Source organism: Euleptes europaea, chromosome 18 (genome assembly GCF_029931775.1).
Source record: "Euleptes europaea isolate rEulEur1 chromosome 18, rEulEur1.hap1, whole genome shotgun sequence".
Classification (NCBI taxonomy): domain Eukaryota; kingdom Metazoa; phylum Chordata; class Lepidosauria; order Squamata; family Sphaerodactylidae; genus Euleptes; species Euleptes europaea.
This window is the reverse complement of record NC_079329.1, coordinates 39,090,872-39,110,761: the sequence shown is the minus strand read 5'-3', so window position 1 is coordinate 39,110,761 and position 19,890 is coordinate 39,090,872. Positions and strand designations below refer to the sequence as shown.

General features: G+C 47.3%; 1 protein-coding gene across 1 annotated transcript in view; it reads right to left on the bottom strand.

The window, feature by feature from the left end:
- Positions 1–3,230: 3,230 nt before the first annotated feature.
- Positions 3,231–19,890, bottom strand: part of NSF (N-ethylmaleimide sensitive factor, vesicle fusing ATPase) — a 126,566-nt gene continuing 109,906 nt past the window's right edge. Inside the window, exons 18-20 of the mRNA XM_056863330.1 lie at positions 7,682–7,816; positions 7,288–7,401; positions 3,231–3,290 (exon numbers count right to left, since the gene is read on the bottom strand). Of these exons, the coding sequence (XP_056719308.1) occupies positions 3,231–3,290; positions 7,288–7,401; positions 7,682–7,816 (309 nt within the window). The remainder of the gene's footprint in view (positions 3,291–7,287; positions 7,402–7,681; positions 7,817–19,890) is intronic.

Genomic DNA, 19,890 nt, shown 5'->3' with positions numbered 1-19,890 from the left:
TTTTTCTCTCAATATAGCTTTGGACAAAAACCACGATAAAAATGTTTACATCATCTGACCAAAGACTTTTAAGTTAAACAAAAGTGTTTTGCTTTCACTGAAAGATGAACAATGGGGAAACAGAAAGGAGGGGGAAGGGTGCAGCTGAAAGCAGCCCAAACCGTACAAGGTAACACAGAAGGGGTCTTGCAGGTCCCCCCACCCGGGATTCACAAGAGTAGCAAGCCCCCTTCCCCCACGGGGGAAACCCGTCAAAAGCACAAAAGTTGCCAACCCACATAAAAAGAAATGTAGTGAGTTGTGATTTAAGCACGCTGCTGCAGTATCTAACACAACCTTTTGCTGCACAGGGCTGGAGAGAGAGAGGAAAGCTGCATTTTCAACCGCCCAATTTGGCAGCTTGGGAAAGGGGAGCTGCGCCAAGGATATCGGAAGAGTGTGGCAAGATCGGGTGGATCAGCCCGGCCTCTGGTGTTGGGGTGGTGTTTAGCCAGGAGATACCGAGGGCCATGCGACACCTGGGACCATTCTGCAGAAAGAGAGGCTAAGAGCTGATCTAGATACAACACTTGCCAGGGGGAGCTACTCGGCTCTCCCCGGTACCAGTATGGTTTATCTATTTCTACCATGTGAATCCCGTTGATTTCGGAGCTTTCCCACCTCCAACCTGACTGCAGGAAAGCTTATTTAAGCAAAGCACAGGATTCAGGCGGTTCCATCAGTGCTGACGGGGAACTGCCCACAGCAACTGGGGCAACATCTAAACCAGCTGTAAACACAGAGCAAGAGACTTCTATCACAACAAAGGACGCTGCTCACGCAAGGTGTTTAAGGGGCATCTGAAAGATTGCTTAGGAGTAATGGACTGGGTGTACCCAGAAAGCTGCACGGTGGTTCAGAGCACAACACAAACCACAGAAAATATCCCTGGGGAATAAAACAAATGGTGCTTTCTCACTCAGGATCCTAGCATGGTGAAAAGCCAGAGGGAAACACCCTGCAGTGCCTATGCTGGTCTCTGGGGGTGGAGGGCCAGCTGAGATGAACAGATTCACCAGGCGCCTGAGCATTGTGGAAGCTGCCCCCCTAAAACACATGCCAGTGGTTTACCTTACCCAAGTCGGATTCCGGCAGGTGAGAGCCGTGGGCAGAAAACAGAAGGAAGCGTTCAACGTTTTACAGGATTATTAAGAAGTCTGCCAGTAGGGGCAGGTCCAAGCTGTCTGATCCATGGCAAACCAGAACTGAAGCAGCCACCAGTAGGCAAACAGTGCAGGAGAGAAAGGGGCTGTGGCATCCCTCTTGTCTAGAGTCCATGCAGAAACGCACACTGGGCACAGGCTCACCAGAAGCTTCAAGTAGGACCAAACACTTCAGTTATTGTCTGGGGAGCAGGCTCCCAATATGGTACAGGCCTAACAGGAACTGACTGGTCCATGAATGTTGTGGGTACTGCGGGTTACCAAGTCATGGTTACAACTCTGCAACCGTCAGGTGCTTTGCACGCTGCACTGGTGGAGTTAGGACGGAGGAGGGCTTCCTGGGCCGGGGTTGGGGGAGGCCTTAGCAGCAACACAGGAAAGGAGCCACTGCTGAATCAAACACTGACAGCTACAGATGTTTACACACATGCCGGTGCTCCTTTTTCTCCTCCCCCACCCCATGTGCCAATGCAGAGTCTGCGTGGGGGGAATGCAGCAGGCAGCGAAGTACAAAAGCACAGCTACTGGAGAAGAGACTCAACTTGCCACAAGACACCAGGATATTCAAGACAATAGAGATTGAAGGGCGCACTGCTCGGCTGTGCCCCACATGCAAAGAAAGGCCAGGGGGGAGGAATGCATCTCTGCTGTGCTCTCGTCTGGATGTGCCACATGGAAAAAGAGAAGATCCAGGGTGGGGGTCCTCTTGGCTGGCTGCTTCCCTGGCTGCTGGCTTCTTCAGGTGGTCCTGGCTTCCTTCTTAGTCAAGTGGGCTACTGCAGAGAGAGACAGAGAGAGAGCGTGTGCAACTGCCGCAAGAGGCATGAGCATCTTGGGGATCGCAGGTAAAGGTGCTGGCAGGCATCCAGAGAGGCGAGAACGTGCCAAGTCACAAGCCAGGGGTGCCCCAGTCATTATTTGCAACAGCTGCAAAAGAAAAGAGGCTCCATCTCTCACTCTGCACTGGGACAGGCAGAGGCAAAGCACACGAATAGAGAGAGGCCCAGCCAGCACCTTTTCCCAGGTGGCATCTAAATTTGAAGAGTGGGTCACTGAGAAGCTGGTCTCTTCAATGCACAAAATTTGCAGTTTAATCCTAGCAGCTTTCCCATGGTTCCCATTCAGAAGATAAACAAAAAGTCTACCAATGAACCTAAGAAAGGCAGTTCTCTCCCACTAACTTTGAATGGTCACAGCTTAAAAAAAGAAAAGAAAAAAGAACTTGACTCAGAGCCCCAACAATATGATCAGATATACCACAAGGCAATCACCTTCCTGGATTGTACTATATTAGATAGCAGAAAGGGAAGCAAGTACACCTGGGAAATTGCCTTCCATCAAAAACTCTGTGCCCACAGACAGTAAGTCATGGGAAAAGGTTTCCACCCCCCTTCATGCGTATGTTTTCTACATGCAAGGAGTGTGAATTCTCTCTCTAACACACACAATATGTGATTCCCTTGAAAGCTAAAACAGGACAGCTCAGGAGTGACTGCCCTATATATTCCTGGATATGATCAGTTCTCAGTGATCAGATTTCAAGTTGAGCTTCAATTCAGTCACTGAAGACAGGAACCAGATCGGCATCCTGGAATTAAGGTCCAACGCAACAGTTTTCTGTGACTATCTCCTCTGCACATAAAAGAATAGCCAAAACAGTGCTTTGGGGCATGTACAGAGTGCTCCTCCTAGGCTGATGACTCATCCCTTCAAACACCTGGGGTGTGGGGATAAGACTCTGGAGGTCAGAAAGCACAGCTTCCGTGCAAAACTGAGCTGCAAGCGCCTGCCCTCTTTAAAAATGACCCCCCCCCCGAAAGAAATGCCAACCATTCGACAGGCAAGTCATAGTCAACTGGCTGATGGCTCAGAGGTTTGGATATAGAATAATTTACTAACCATCTGGGATTAAATTGGGAGGTTTACAAAATGCATTATTGTTCAATTTCTTCTTTGCGGCCACATGGTGAGTTATGATGCTTGCCTGCACACTAAGCAAGAACACACACCAGATATTCTTCTTGCTACTTACGCTCCTTCTTCTCTCAGAAGTGCCAGGAATTTTCTCACACGGTACTCAGGTTCCATCTTTGTAGAAACAAAAACAAAAATCCCACAAAATTCTCCAGTTAGCCATGGCACAGTCACAGGAAGGCAAAGGGCAAAACTGGAGAGTAGGTGGCTTGGAGACTCACAGACAGCTGTCAGAGGAAGAGTGGGGGGGGGGCCCTCAGTGGAACTGTGCATGTTTCATGATTCCCTGCACAGGCCAGGGAATTTTGCAACTCTCTGAGCTTACAATTCAAGCATGAAACTCAAGACTCAGGCAGAAGCTTTTGGAAGCAGCTTTTCAATTCAGTCACGAAATGGTGGCTGAGAAGCAGCAGGAAGGATTCCTTGAGGGCATCAGCCCCTTGGTAGAAGACATCCTAGCCTGGAGCCAAAGAGCTGTGCAATTCTGCTATATCTGTTTAACCATGCGGTTCTAATGATGTTCACAGGTAACTTGTTTTAAAAGATATGTTACCTGCTTTGGGTGCTGACTGTACTGGGAGAAAGGCAGGGTACAGAAACCCCCTGAATCAACAAACTAGTCCCACGTTGGGCTTCTGTTTTCCAAATGCTGGAATCTGTCTTTTTCTCCACATGGCAGACTATTTCTGTGAACGAGGGGAGGCTTTCAAAAGCACATTGCGATATGGGAAATGTCAAAAGCCCCCCCCCCCCACAAGCCCTCGGGCACCAGCAAAATATCCTGTGTTCAAACATATGACTATGTTGGGTTTATAGAATAGCAGCCCTAAGTCTCTGGAGATGGAGTTAAGTCAGAGACTGAAAATGGAGCTAGTCAGGCACTGTCAGAAGCTTAAACTTTTATTTTCAGAATGTTCAAACCAGCAAGCGCTGGTGTGTGTGTGTGTGTGTAGTGCTAAAACGGCTGATTTACTAGGGCAATCATTTCAGCAGCTGTGGCTACAAACCGAAAATATTCACTCTCTCTGTTCCACCACTAACCCCCCACCCCCAGGGTTTGTCTGCATTAAGGGGTGTAAAAGCAACATCTCATGGTGGGATCTATCTCGTTTCAAGGCCCATTTCAAAATGCTGAGAGACAGACAAGACTGGAAGTGGCGTGTGGGGCTGTGCTTCTGAAATATTTTAAGGGCAATATGAAAAACTTGCCTTCCAGGAATAAGGCAGGCCAAAGCAGATATAATCTGCAGCTGCAGGAAACCCTGGTGCAATTTCTTTCTCACTCCTGCTGCCTTCCTACACCGTGGTCCATCTGGCTGCCTGCTCTCTAAGTCCCCTCCTGCTACAGCACTCTCCCACTACTGAAGAATTCAGTCCTAGGAGTTCAAGGTCCCAAGGTGGGAATCCCAACAAAAGATCCATTCTCTTTTGGCTGTGTGTGCTCATCAGGCCAGAGTCAAACCTTCCAGCTCACTGCCATTATGTATACTTTAATAGGTGTCAGAAATAACTTACTGGCTTTTGCCTGTAGGTATGGAATTAAAGAGTCAAGGGGAAGAGAGGAAAAAAGTAATCTAGATAAATGACTTTGTGCCCCGAGGTGACATCCAGTCAGAGCAGATCCCCAGCCCCATGCAAGTTCCAACAGAACTGCACCGAAGGAATCGTGGGGGTGGGAGGGGGTGGGAGGTTGAGACACAGCCGAATGGCAGACCTCTCTGCTGAAGCTTAAAAACCTGCCCAGGGAAGATGGGGAAAGGCTCCCTGCTTAGCTGTGTCTGAAAAACCCAACATGCCTAGTCCAGTCCTGGAAACTGCTCGCTAATCAAGGATCAGGGACATAACTGCAAGGAAAGCATCGTCCTGGGCAATCTCCACCACACTTAACAGTGAAGGTACAAAAAGCACAGTGGCAAGGAGTGTGCTGCAAACACAAGACAGGCAAAGTGGCCTTGGAAGGAGTCCGGGCATTGGTCCGTTTGGCCCAGGCCTCTGAGTCGGAGTCCTGACCAGCTGCACTTCTCCAAGCCCTCCATCAAGCAGCCTTTCCCAACTAGTTGAGCTGTTTAAAGAGGGCCTCAACCCAGGGAGAGCATGAAAAGAATGTCTTCTGCCACTGTGCCAGGGACCTCCCAGAAGAGGGCCTGTATGAGTCTGATGGCAGCTAGCCGGCTATCCCACCAGAAGCAGGCGAGGAGACCACACAGACAGTGGCCATTTCTCGTCTCTGGAATTGGGGAAGTTCCATAACGTTATCAAGACTAATGCAGCCATCGGTAACCCATGCTCTGCTAATGCAGACCCTCCACTGGGCCTTTGGCCTCTGCAGTAACAGAACCCAAAGAACCACATAACTGGTTTTGGGCAGCCGGCAGGACATTGGGCTGGTGTTTCTCCAACAGCAACAGCACCCAGTCTTGCAATGTAAAAAAAATAAAATAAGGGGATTTACACAAGGAGCTTTTTTGTGTTGGAGGTGGTGTGCGAGTTTCTCAGCTGTTCCACTGGAGGGTGGAGAGGGAGAATCAATCCCCCCACCCCAGGCAAATAAGTAGTTCTTGGAATCCCAGCTCAGGCTTCCAAGTGCAGTTAGATTCCACAGGCATGGAAGCTCCTCTTCTCAGTTGGCACCCAGGTGGCCTTGCAAAGGGGGCTGCACCTGTCTTGGCTGAGAAGTGGCTGCAAGACGCTACTCGGGGAGTGGGCCGCCCGCCCAGAAACCCTCCTCTTCAGCTGCGACTAAAACAGACCAGGTAGGAGAAGCACTTGGGCGATGGCAAACCTGGCCTGGCTTCGAGGGGAGGCCGCTGCCCCCTGCCCCTCTGCAACCAATTTACCAACCACTTGGCCAAGAAAACTGCTTGCATCCCATCTGACTTTGGTGACAAGGTCTAGCAAAGCATCAGTTTAAGAATGTAGTCAGGGTTTGGATTCCAGTCCAGGTTTAATGCAGCAGCATCATCACTTAATATTTAAGTGAGCTGCTGTTTAGGCTATTGGCTGTTTTGAGCTTTTCAGAGAGATCCCCCCCACCCAAAAAAATCCCAGTGTTTTGCTAGCCCAAACCAGGCAGGTTAGTGTAAAAACAGCCAGCCTGTAGGAAGGTAGTGGTCAAAGAACTCAGTTGTAGGCCAATATTAACACAGTCAATCTCTGTATTATAACATCAGTTAGTATTTGTATTATAACATACTATATATAGTAACCCAATTATTATACACTGTTATGTTACACTATTTATATCATAATGCAGCAGGGCACAAGTGTATTGTAGGTCAGTGAGTATGTCCAAATAAAGTCCATGAAAATAAAGTCAACAGAAAAATCTTTGTTTCCTTGTTCCTTGTTTACAAGATTTCCTTTTTTCTTCATAAAATGATTGGTTATGTCCTTGTAAATTGTAGGGTAGAACATGCTGGTAACTAGCCTGTTTCAAGTTTTTTTCTTCAGCCACCCCAAGGGGACATAAAGCCTGATTCAGTGTCTGGATATTATTATATATTCTCAGAACGCTCAACTGTTGACAAAAAATTGCAATTAGTAGCTATCAATAATTCCAAAATATACAATTCAGTTACAGAAATTAATCATCATACTTACATAGTTGTATGTATATTCAACAACAGTAACATGTGAGGTATGGACCTGACAAGGTTTCTTTCTTGTTCTCAGTCAAATAATACAAGTTAAACATGGTGTTCCATGCGGTCGCAGGAGGCTCCTGCAGGCCGCTCCCGGCCGGGGAAAGCGGAGGCGGCGGTAAGTTCCCCCCTCCCTCCTCTACCGTATTGACCCGCGTATAAGCTGAGTTCGGCTTTTTCAGCCCTTTTTTTGGGCTGAAAAACTCGGCTTATACGCGAGTATATACGGTATATACAGTATGTTATAATACAAATACTAACTGATGTTATAATACAGAGATTGACTGTGTTAATATTGGCCTACAACTGTGTTCTTTGACTACTACTCATAATTACAGTTGAGTTTACTATACTGAATACTACCAGCCTGTAGGAAGGAGCTGGCGTTGAGACCACCATTCCATCCTCCCTGTGCTCCTTCAGGGCTGTAGCTTGACTGGGAGGGCGGGCACCCAGCCTCCCTCTCTTACCTGTAACGACATCTCGATCAACATCAGCAGCTTCTTGATCCCGATCCACACTTTCCTCCCTTTGACACTCTGGGCGATGGCGCTGCGCTCCTTGTCCTTGAAGCTGCCCAGGAGCTAAAAGGGAGCCGAAGAAGGAAGCATGAAGAGAGGCCCCGCTTGGGCAGCTGTGGGGATGGGCCCCCCCGCTAAAGCCCATCTCTTGCTTGAAAGAAGGGCCCACCCAAATCGTGCCACCTCTTTCTGCAGTTCCCCAGCTCACAATCTTGTTCCTCCCCCCACACCCCCGTTTCTGGAGTTTACAGACCATTAACTGGCTCCCGCTGCTAGATCCTCTCCTTTAACATGTTGCCCACCCCCAGAGGCTGAAAGCATCCGGTCCCCAGTGGTCCCTGACCTCCAGAGCTTCTATCAGGTGATCTCCCGTGGCAATGTTGGGGACGTGGATCATCGTGCTGAAGGCATCCAGCATCTCCATCTCTTGCAGGACATCCTTGCGGCTGGTGGTCCCGATGATGAGGAGCTTGCGACCCTGCGTGTTTGAAAACCAAGAATAGCAGAGAGAACAGTCACGGAAAAGGAAGCCTGATCCTCTCCAGATATCAGCCAGCCACAACTGTACATATGTGTGATCTATTTCCAGGTGTTTCCTTTTCTTGTGGGGGCCTAAACAAAAACACATTAACTCACCAGAGACACTTTGCCATTCTACAGAAAAATGAAAGAGGAGGGCACCAAGCTAGTAACAACTCCTACATGTTACAAGCTGCCACACTACTGATCCCATAAACCCATATCAACCCCCACCCCCACCCAAATAGTCACAATCTGTCCTCAGCTAGGCAGAAGAAGCAGTCCTCTCTTGGGGACTGTCCTCCTGCCCCAGGAGCAACACCGTTCTGTAATGAACTGGAGGATTGTTTCCACCATCTCCAACTGCAGGAAGACCTCCCCCAAACCACTGAATGGTGCATCAACATAAGGCCGCCGTCTTCTCAGAAGGAGACTCCCCCGGAAGACTAAAGCCCCACATGATGCAGGCCCACCCTACTTTGCATCAACACCAGGGAGTGGGGCCCATAGCAGATCATGCACCCTTTGGATGGTAATCTGTTTTTATCTGTGTTCTGCACTGTGATCAACACAGCCATGCACAAGAAAACTGGGCCTTCGAGCGGCTTTCTGTAATATAGCCACCTTTTTGCTGCATGCTTGAAGCTTTGGGCCTATAGCTATCTGCCAACTGAATGGAACATTTCACACATCTGATAAAATGGGCTCTGGGCCACAAACGCTTATGCTGCAGTAAATTTGTCAGTCGTTATGATGCCACAAAGCTGCCTGCAGTGCAGTCCAGGCTACGGCCTGCCAACACGGCTTTGCATGTGAGGGGTCCTGCTGGGAAAGTGGACAGAGCGAAGTCAGGCAAGCAGACCCTTCTCCCCCAAGGCAAGCGACCCAATTCTACCCTCTCTTAAGATATGGCAGCACTTAAAAAAAATATTAGTCAGGGGAACTTCCTTGGCAATGGAAGCAAAGTTGCTGGGGCAGACAATTTGGAAAAGTCTGTTCAGTGTCTACCAGCAAACTCTGGCTGGAGACTGCATGGACACGTTCTGGATACTGTGTCCTACGGCTCAAGTTCCACTGAAGCACCTCTCACTTTTAAGGAACCCCACATTCCTCAAAACCATTTTAAAAAATGATTTCAGACGTTTCTGAGTCGACTCAGATGCAGGGCCACCCTCGGGACCTGGTGCTGGGCGAATAAGCTTTATGCTCCCACAGCCTTCCCCTCCTCCTCCCTTCAGAAGTTGTGATTCCTGCTTGGCACAAACCAGAGTTTCCCCATTGCATCCACACAGCAACCTGTGGTCTGTGCTTGATCTCCCAATTAGGACTGCAAAGTTACTTTGAACCGCCCAGAAGGCAAAGCATAAATTACAGATTGCTGGAGCAGATGCAAAATAAACACTGATCAGTACTAAACAGGAATCAACAAATTGTAATCAGCATGTTGTATTGTGTAATGCCTTGTGTCTTTGCATCCTTTACAAGCATTCTTTACAACACCCCTCTCACCTTCTGACAGGGATATAAAGATCTCCATTTTGACTCATATCTGACAAAGGGAACTTTGACTCTTGAAAGCCCTGAAAATCTTGTTGGCCTCTAAGGTGCGACGGGCCTCAAATCTAACTGAATGGGAAGGAGTTCATGGAACTGGGGGAGAGAGAGAGAAGGGAGCATGTCTCGGTACTCCCCAAAAGGAATACAAGATAGCTTCAGATTTTTTTCTTCATATGATTTGTGCACTGAAGGCAAATACCTCTGTGGTACTGCAACCGTGGGAAGCCAACAAAAGCAAAGTAGTTTATAGCCAAATCTATACTTAAATGCAAATATACCCTTTAGCTAAAGAGAAGCCTAGCACCTGGCCCACCAAACCAATGACCCTTTGGACCGGCTGAAATAGGGTTGCCAGGTCCAGGTTAGGAAACTCCTAGAAATTTGGGGATGGAGCCTGGGGAGGACAGGAGCCTAACTCAGTGGGGCGCAATGCCATTGAGTCCACCCTCCAAAGCATCCATTTTCTCCAGGGCAACTGGAGATGAGCTGTAATTCCGGGGGATCCCCAGGCCCCACCTGGAGGCTGGCATCCCTAGGCTAAGCAAGCCTATCCCTCCCCTCCCCCTCCTCCCCAGTGAAACCCACGGGGCAAACATGGGGAGAGAGTGTCTTAAGCAGCAGGCCTCTCCCCAAAAGTGCCCACCAGACTTCTCATAACACTGACCAAATTGTTTGTCCAACTTAAGAAACAAAAGTGGGGAGGGGGAGGAGGAGTGAGACTCCAGTGGGCTTTCATCCCCCCCCAGCTCAATTGTTCGCTTTTTGAGAGGAACCAGCGGGGAACCACATGCGAAACCTCGGTGGGCTTCCCGAGCAGCTGAGGCCCCGTGTGACCATGCATGCAGATGAAGGGAGCCTCTCGGGCTTGGCAGGTCAATGCGGCTGGGCTGGGCTCCGCTCAGTTCTCATAGGAGCCTTTCTCCCTCTGGCTTAGCTCCCTGCTGAGAAAGCCCTTTTCATGCTCCCCCACCCCACCCCACAATCCCTTCTTCCTGCAAAATCCAGGGAAACCTGAATGAAATAAAAGAACCCAGAAAGGAGTTGTATTTTGCTTCCCTTCAATCTGTTTTAGAAGAGTTCCTTTTACCCAATATTAGCTTACATTACAAAGGTGAAAGAAAGGGGGGGGGGAGATCCCAAACAAAAATTACTCATGTTTTGAAACTTTTCTTGACCTGGTAACATATAGTTTTTAAAAAGACAAAGAAAAGTCCCCATCAGCCCCCCACCCCCTAACACTGGCACGCTCGTGAACAGGGTGGGGCCGGATACCAACTTCCTTCAGAATAGTGGTAAAGTCTGCATGCAATCACGTGTAGAACCCCAATAATTTTTTTATATATATATTTTCATTATTTTTCAATAATAACTTGCACATCATTTGACCATACACCCTCTGTATCAATTAAAAAATAATAGAAAATTTAAAGATTTTTTAGGTGTATGTCTTCAATATTTATATACAATCAATAATAATTGACTTCCCCTCCGTCTTCCTCCCTCTCTAAAATATCTAGAATCTCCTTTGCATTCTTACATTCTAATTCATTATAAATCATCATATTCATATTATACTTTCCCCTTATCTGGTGGCTTTCAATAAGCAATAGTCATATAATGTTAATAATAAGAAGGAAAGAAAATAAAAACATTTTAAAAATAAAGAGATACAAATCTCATTTAACATAATTCCCTCCAGTTGTTCATCTCTAGATAATTTGTATAGATCTTTAAAAAAAATAAGAAAAACTTTATATATCCCAAATAAAAAATCATATTGATAATATTTTTCCTCCACCCCCCACCTTTCCCGTATTAAAAGTCAAATTGGTGTTCTTCCAACTTTCTCAGCCTTTCTTCTTATACTTCTTCTTCTGTCGGGAATTTCTATCGCCATTCACTTGCTTTCTTGAGGTGGTCTCCTGTCTAGAACAGTCAATACCCTGAGCTCCGTGGGCTGTTGAATCTTCTTGTATTCCAACAGTTTGAGTTGACAGCTTGCTATTTCTTGTCAAAAAAATTTCAACATCTTCCAGTGAGCTGATAGCATGTTTAATTTGTTTGTAAGTAAAGGTAAGGCCTTGTGGTAACAGCCAGCTGTATTTTATTCCTTTATTTCTTAGCAATTCAGCAAAGTCTTTATATATGGCTCTCTTTTCAATCAGGTGACGTGGGATGTCTTTGAGAATTATCCGTGGTGTATTGTCAACACTCAGTTGATTCTCCAGTTGGAATTTCATGATAATATTTTTCATCCTGATGTCAAAGAAAGAGATCAAGATCTCTCTGGCTTTTGTTTTCTGTACCTGCGTTGATAAAGGAATTCTATATATCTTGTTTATTGCATCATTCAATTCTTGTACATTTAAATAAAATATTTCAGCCAGTGATCTGATGATATCTTCTCTGGTGCCCCCAAGTCTTTCCGGTAAATTGCGTATGCATAAATTAAATTCTCTTTGTTGTAAATCCAGAATGGCTAATTGATCTTTCATTTTTTGTTCCTGGAGTTGTATTGCTTCAATTTGTTGTGCTTGGGATTTCATGTCTTTTTTAAGTCCTTTCAAATCTTCCGTATTATTTTTAATTGAAAGTTCCATCTTGTTCATGCCATTTCATTTGTATAATTTGGTCTTTTATTTCCTTGATCTCATTTATGATGCCAGCAAATTTCTGGGTAATAATTAAAGTCATTTGTGTAGCTGATTGTTCTTGTTGCTTGGAGACCTGTTCAAAATTCTTCTTTACTAGTTCATTTATTAATTCATTTTGCTTAGCCAACATTTCCTGTATCTTTTGATAATTAATTTCCATGATTCTCTGTGGCTTTTTCTCCTTTTCCCCAACTAAAAATAAATGTAAGCAGGCAATCCAGTGTTAGAAAGCTACTGAGTTATGAAGAGAGTCTATTGGCTTTGGTGCTGTTGCTAGGCAGAACAGGAAGATACGAGGTTGTGAGCCTTCCGTGACTCTCACTCTGATTTAAAAATGTCGGATCTGTTTTGTTGCTGCACTGAGTGAGGCACATCCGGCTCCACCCTCCTCTTTGATTTCCAAGTCCTAGAAAGGTCACTTCCTGAGTACGTGCCTGGGGGACTCTTCCAAGATAGCCTAATGGGGAAATCGAAAGCAAAGAAATACTCCTCCTCCCCTTCACACCGTGGCCGCCGATTGGAAGCTATCGGTGCCACTCAAGTCTTTCAGGTTGTTTTTGTTTGCCTGCTAATTCAATTTTTGCTAACTTTTTAGTCGGAAGATCATTTAAAGTCGTGGGTGATGGGGTGCAGAGTCTTAATCGTATTTTTAAAAGTTCCAGTCGTCCAAAATCAGATTTGATAAGCAAAGGGAGTTCATGTAACTTACATGGAGATTGGAAGACAGGGTTCTCTGTTATTTACTTGTTCGATGTTCGGTGTAAGGTAGAGGAGATCACAGCTTCTATCCTTGAGGCGTTCGTGGCGGTGGATGTCATCCTCAGCCGGTGGGACTTCGACCAACCCTCCTCTTCAGCGAGAGCTCTCATGAGAGGGGGCTGGGAGTCAAACCGCTCTTCTATGGCAGGAGGGTTGCCTGCATTCCGATCCACTATTTAGGATCGGAGACAGGGCTTTTTGATGGAGCCCCGATTCAAAACGCCTCTTGGTTCCTCCGAGTGAGCTCGGGGAACATGGCACTGGGTCAGCATTTCTACTGGAAGTCGAACCCCAATAAATTTTATGGGGCCCATGAATCCTCTACAAATAACAAAATCTATTTCTTCCCTTGTGAGAAAAGCATGCCTATACACACACATGCAGAATATTGGAAAGTCTCAGAGGTGGCTGGCATAAGCCTTTTAAAAAAAAGAAAATGGCATCTGCCTCAAAGAAGTGCCAGAAACACATCACTCACACATGTGGTGGCAGAATTTACAGGAAACTGGCGGCCGGGTGAGAGGCTGACGGGGTGTGAACAGTTGGTGGGCCCCAATCTAGACTCTGTTTCTAGAGAGTTCTCGCAAGTCTTTGTTCTCAGGTTGCAACTGCAGATTAGGAAATTTCTGGATGTTTAGGGGCAGAGGTTGGGGGAATTTGGAAGAGGAGAGAGTTCAGAAGGGATGTGATGCTATAGACTTTCCACCCTCCAAAGCTCCCACTTCCTCCAGGGGAACTCTCTCAAATCAGTTCTAATTCCAGGTCATCTTCAGGCCCCATCTGGAGATTGGCAACCCTAACTGGTACGTGCCAAGTGCTTTCTGCAAGCTAAGGGCCGAGCATAGGGATGCCAGCAGCCTCCAGGTGGGACCTGGGGATCCCCCGGAATTACAGCTCATCTCCAGACAACAGAGATCAGTTCCCCTGGAGAAAATGGCTGCTTTGGAGGGTGGACTCGTGGCATTGCACCCCACTGAGGTCACTGTCCTCCCCAAGCTCTACCCCCAAATCTCCAGGAGTTCCCCAACCTGGTGATGGCAACCCTACTCCCCCACTGGTGGCTAGGGGGGACCTGGAAAACCTAGCTGAGCACCATATCCCAAAAGGAAAGTGTTAAAGCACTCCCTACGTAGTTTTGATTATCAACTCCTGTTGCCATATGGACTTGTTTTTAATATGTGCATAAGTCCTTTGTAATAAATATATTTCATTATTTTATTTAGGTCTTGTTTCACCCAGCCTTTTGGGTACACAACTTTGTTTTTCAGGTTGGGTCTTCCCCCCTCCCCCCTCTATTTCGTCTACAGAATTTGGATTGTTCAGGCACAATTTCCCGAGTCTTTCGGCTCAGAGCACACCCAGCCTCCGCCTATGAAACCCTGAACTGCTACATGCTTCAAATGCTGGGCCGTTGCGAACCGTTATCCATCCTGACGGATAACAGTTTGCATCATGGCAATGGGTTGGATCCTGCGGGTCTGTTTCACAAATGGAGCCCCCTTCCCTCAGCATAAGCGGCCTTCCTAGTGGTAAGAGGCGCTTCCATTAGAAGCTTGCGCATTAGGGGAGGACACCTTGTTTTAAAAGAAAACTTTCCTCCTCTCCCCCCAATTTTTCTGTTGGAAAAATATGGATATTTTAGGGAACTCTGGAAAATAACCAAGCATGCTCCCATGAAGGATTTTCTCTTTTGAAACAAGTGAAATTCTTTTAAGACAATGTTTTACGTTATCACAAAGATTTTTACATGAATCAATCAAGAGCATGAGAGAATGATAAGTCCTGGGTGTGATGTAGAGAAATATTTTCAAGGATATGTTTGTTTAAATATGATTTGTTTGGGCCATGATTAATATGCTATACTATGTTTGATGGTAATACACTGTTAAAGAGTTCAGTGTTATGAGAGCCGCTGCCGGTCTGAGTAGACAATACTGACTGTGATGGACCAAGGGTCTGATTCAGTATAAGGCAGCTTCATGTGTTCATGTGTACACGGTGTAGTGGTTAGGAGCGGTGGACTCAAATCTGGAGAACAGGGTTTGATTCCCTGCTCCTCCACATGAAGCCTGCTGGGTGATCATGGGCAAGTCACAATTCTCTCAGAACTCTCTCAGCCTGACCTACCTCACAAGGTGTTTGTTGTGGGGAGAGGAAGGGAAGGCAATTGTAGGCCAGTTTGAATTTCCTTAAAGGTAGAGAAAATCATGGTATAAAAACCAACCTTCTTCCTATCAATCTTATGAAGTTTAACTTCATATCCAAATATGCTGCTACCCAAATTAGGACAGTACAAGCAGGGGACCTGGGAGAAAGTCTGACTCCCCTCACACACACACACCTTCGCCTCGCTTATTTTCTTTTTTCTGCCCCTGCCACATCCTTCTTCCCCCCTTCAGAACTGTTAGTCCCCCCCCCTCTTCCCACCACCGCTACTAGTTTCTTCTCTCTCTCACTGCCACAGGCTGACCTATTGATTTTAGGGTCCTCAAAGGGCAGGTGAAATCTTGCTGCAATGTCTGTACGAGGCATCATTCCAGCAGTTGTTGGCTGTCAAGCCCCCTCACCTCCCCCCCTTCTGATCTGATCACTAACAGAGACTTCTCAACCCCCCCCCACCCTCTTTGCCTTCCAAAATAATTACTATAGCCAAATGTGCCTGCAAACACATCCTTCTTACACAGTTGGTGCAAAGGTTATTTTGATCTAGAAGACTAGTATTTTTCTGGCCAACACACTGAAGGGCAGGTGGCAGAAAAGAGAACCAGGATATAACCAAAATGTATTTTTAGAAAGTGGGATCGTCCAGTATTGCCTAATAGGAACAACAGTGCAAATAGCTCTTTTATTTTATTTTTTTACTGGTTTATTACTGTGATGGCCACAGGCACAGAAAGCTTTAAAAGGGGTTTAGACAGATTCGTGGAGGAGAAGTCTATGAGGGGCTACTAGCCATGGTGACTAAAGGGAACCTCCACATTCAGAGGCAGTCAACCTCTGAATCCCAGTGCCAGGAGAAAAGATCAGGGGAAGGCCTCAGCCTCTAAGCCCTGTTGTTGGCCCTCCAGAGGAACTAGATGGCCACTGGGCTGCTGGACTAGATAGACCATTGGTCTGATCCAACAGGGCTCTTCTTATATTTTTAAGGTCTCCACATCTTCCCAGCCCTACTATTCACAAAGATCCCTTTAATCTGAAGAGGCCAAGGATGGGACCTATGATCTTATTTAAGAAAAACAGTTTCATTTACCTGTAACTGTTGTTCATCTGGTGGATCTTCTATGCAGTAACACATTGGGGACTGCACAGGCGCAGGCCAGCCACGGATAAGATTTGTCAGCTTCTAGAAAAATCTAAAAAGAGTGCTCCCCCTCCCCTCGGGGCATGCAGCCTTCCCGCCCAACGGTCACATGACCCAGGGGAGGGAGCACTCTTCCCTCCAGTTCTCCAACCTGCCGCCATGGAACCAACAACCACATGAAGCGGAGAGGTCCCACAGCGGGGAAGGAGGGAGGGATGTGTTACTGCATAAAAGATCCACCAGATGACCAACAGTTACAGGTAAGCGAAACTCTGTTTTTCATCTGCGTGGCTTCTATGCAGTCCCACATTGGGAGAATAGCGAGCTCGCTTACCAGGAGGTGGGTGTGGGACAATCACCGAAACAGCGATTGCAAAACGGCACGTCCCACGGCGGCTTCTCTAGCGGAGTCCACATCCACGGCGTAGTGTTTCATGAACGTGGATGGCGTGGACCAAGTAGCAGCTTTACAGATGTCGTGAAGATCAACCTTAGAGGAAAATGCGATGGATGCCGCATATGCTCTGATCGAATGTGCCCTAATCATGTCAGGACAGTCTTGACCTGCAAGTTCGTAAGCCAACCTGATGGCTGATGATGACCACCAAAGCAGATGAATAAGTTATCGTCCTTTCTGAAACTGTGTGTTCGCTTTATATAGAAAAGGAGAGCTCTGCGAACATCTAGGGAGTGTAGGGCTCTGACTGCACTCGAGGACGGGTTAGGGAAAAATACCGGGAGGACTATGTCTTGGCCAAGGTGAAAGGCTGAGACAACTTTGGGTAAAAAGGAAAGTTTTGGCTTTAACACAACCCTGTTGGAATGAAACTTCGTATACGGAGGGGAATGTGACAGTGCTGAAAGGTCACTAACCCTCCTCGCCAAGGTAATGGTGACTAAGAAGGCCGATTTAAAAGACAGTAGGGAAAGCTCACATGTAGCCAGTGGCTCAAATGGGGGCTTCATGAGTTGTGAAAGTACCAACGACAGGCTCCATTGCGGAACTGGAGGTGAAACCGGAGGGTATAAATTGGTGAGGCCTTTAAGGAATTTTTTGGATTGCAGGTGAGAAAAAACCGAAAAGAAGTCAATATTGCAGTGTAGGGCTGTTGAAAAAAAAAATTTGTTACAGTTCGGCTTCGGCAAAATTCAGCCCTTTTAAATTTGGGCCGTGCCGAAGTCAGAACTCCCCCGCTTCGGATCCTCGAAATTCAGGTGAGATCCGGAGTTCGGGGGAAAATTCGGCCCCCTCACGGCCCTTCACGGGGCTTCCATGAAGGCGCGCAGGGGGCTCTTTAAACAGATCTGCACCTTCCAGCTGGAAGGCGCAGATCTGTTCAAAGGGCCCCCCGGCCGCCTTCAGGGAAGGCCCCTGAGGTGCGTGGGGGTGTGTGTGGAACAGATCTGTGCCTCCCGGCCAGGAGGCACAAATCTGTTTAAAGGGGCCCCCGTGCGCCTTCGGGGGGGGGAACAGATCTGCGCCTTCCAGCTGGAAGGCGCAGATCTGTTTAAAGGGCCCGAATTTGCCAAATTTATTCACGAACACCCCAAACTCGCTGAATTCGGCTCCCCGTTTTCCCGCCTTTTTTGAGTTTGGGTCAATCTGAACCGAAAAACCACCGAATCGAGGGAAATTCGGCTGTTTTTCAGTTCAGGACGAACCGAATTGACAGCCCTATTGCAGTGAAAAGCCGAAATGGCGGCTAAATGAACTTTAATGGAGGAATTTGATAAACCACCATCTTTGAGGGACATCAAATAATCCAAAATAGAGGACAATGGGCATGTAACAGGAGAAAGTGATTTGGCTGACGCCCAACTAGAAAACCGCTTCCATTTTGCATTGTACGAACAGCGGGTAGAAGACTTTAGGGAGTGCAATAGGACTCTATCAGACCACTGCCCTAGGATCGAATCCTCCAGGCTGCCAACTGGATGTCCAGAAGGTAATGGGTAGGGTCCTTGGGTAGGTGGATGAATTCCCCGTGGGCAAGGGACATTAGCACTGCAAACCACGACCTCCTGGGCCAGAAGGGCGTGATCACTATGGCATTGGTGTGGTCATGATGGAGCTTGGCCACTACTCTCTGAAGTAGAGGGAAAGACAGGAACAGATAAAACAGAGCCCCGTTCCATGTCGACTGAAAGGCATCGCCCAGGGAGCCTGGGCTCGCCCCCGGCCTTGAGTAGAACTGTGGACACACAGAGTTGAGATGTGTGGCGAACAGATCTATCTGTGGGCGACCCCATAGATGGAATAGGTGTTGGAGGCAGTGCGTGCTCAGAGTGATCTCGTGTGCCTGATTGGGATGACGACTCAGGGCATCTGCCAGAGTGTTGCTTGTGCCTGCGATGTGTATCGCTACAAGTGTCACTTGATGTGCTATGGCCCATTCCCAGATGCTGGTGGATTCCCTGCAGAGCGAAACGGACTGTACGCCTCCTTGTTTGTTCAGATAACGCTGAGCGGTGGAACTGTCTGTAGCGATCTGAACGTGATGCCCTTCCAGATATCCTGTAACGGAAGATATCCTGTAAAGGCATATAGCGCGAAGCTCAAGCAGGTTTATGTGTAGTCTTGATTCTGATGCAGACCAAATGCCCTGAGCCCTGAGGTGATCACAGTGAGCCCCCCATCCCGAAAGGGACGCATCAGTGAAAAGATGCAACTCTGGGGAGGGTAGGTGGAAGGGAAGGCCTGCAAGGAGGTTGGAATCGCTAGACCACCATTGCAGAGAGAGTATAACATATCTTGGGATGGAAAGACGTTTGTGTTGTGAGTCGATGTTAAGTCTAAACGTCCGGAGGAACCAACCCTGAAGTGGGCGCATACGTAGATGCGCAAACTCTACCACAGCCGTGGTGGAGGCCATAAGGCCCAGCAATTTCTGAACTTTGAGAGCGGTCTGGAACCTATTCCTGGTGAACCGAAGGACCATAGACTGAATTGCACGGGCCCTCTGTGTAGGGAGAAAAGCCCTGGTTGTCATGGCATCCAAATGGGCCCCAGTGAATTCTTGTATCTGGGAGGGGACGAGCCTAGATTTAGAGAAGTTAACTAGGAGGCCTAAATTGTTGAAGGTCTCCAGGATTATATCAAGCTGAGCAAGCAGTCCTGATTGTGAAGTTCCTACCACCAGCCAGTCATCGAGGTAGGGAAAGATTACACAACCTTCAAGTGCAAGGTGAGCTACAACTACTGCAAGGCATTTCGTGAACGTCCTTGGGGCTGTAGACAACCCGAAGGGTAAAACATTGTACTGATAACACCTGCCATTGCACTCAAACCTCAAATACTGCCTGCAGTCAGCAAGGATTGCGATGTGAAAATAAGCATCGCGGAGATCTAACACCACGAACCACATATGTGTGTCAAGAAGGGGAAGCACTTCCGGTAGTGAAAGCATGCGAAACTTTCTGGTCTTAACAAACTTATTCAGCTCTTGAAGGTCCAGTATAGGATGCTTCCCCCCCCCTTCTTGTCTACAAGAAAGAAACGAGAGTAAAACCAGCAAGCTTGGTCAGCGGGAAGGACTTCAGAAATGGCTCCTTTGGAAAGGAGGGTGTCGACCACCTGCAAAAGTGGCTCAGGGGCCGGTGATGTGGAGCGGCCTGGGGCTCGATAAGGGGGTAGAGCATCAAATTTGATGAAATATCCAACCTTTATTATTTTCAACACCCAAACATCATTTCTAACAGCAACCCAGGCATCGTAAAAGGCAGACAACCGGTCTAAGAAATATACTGGAACCTCTAGTCATG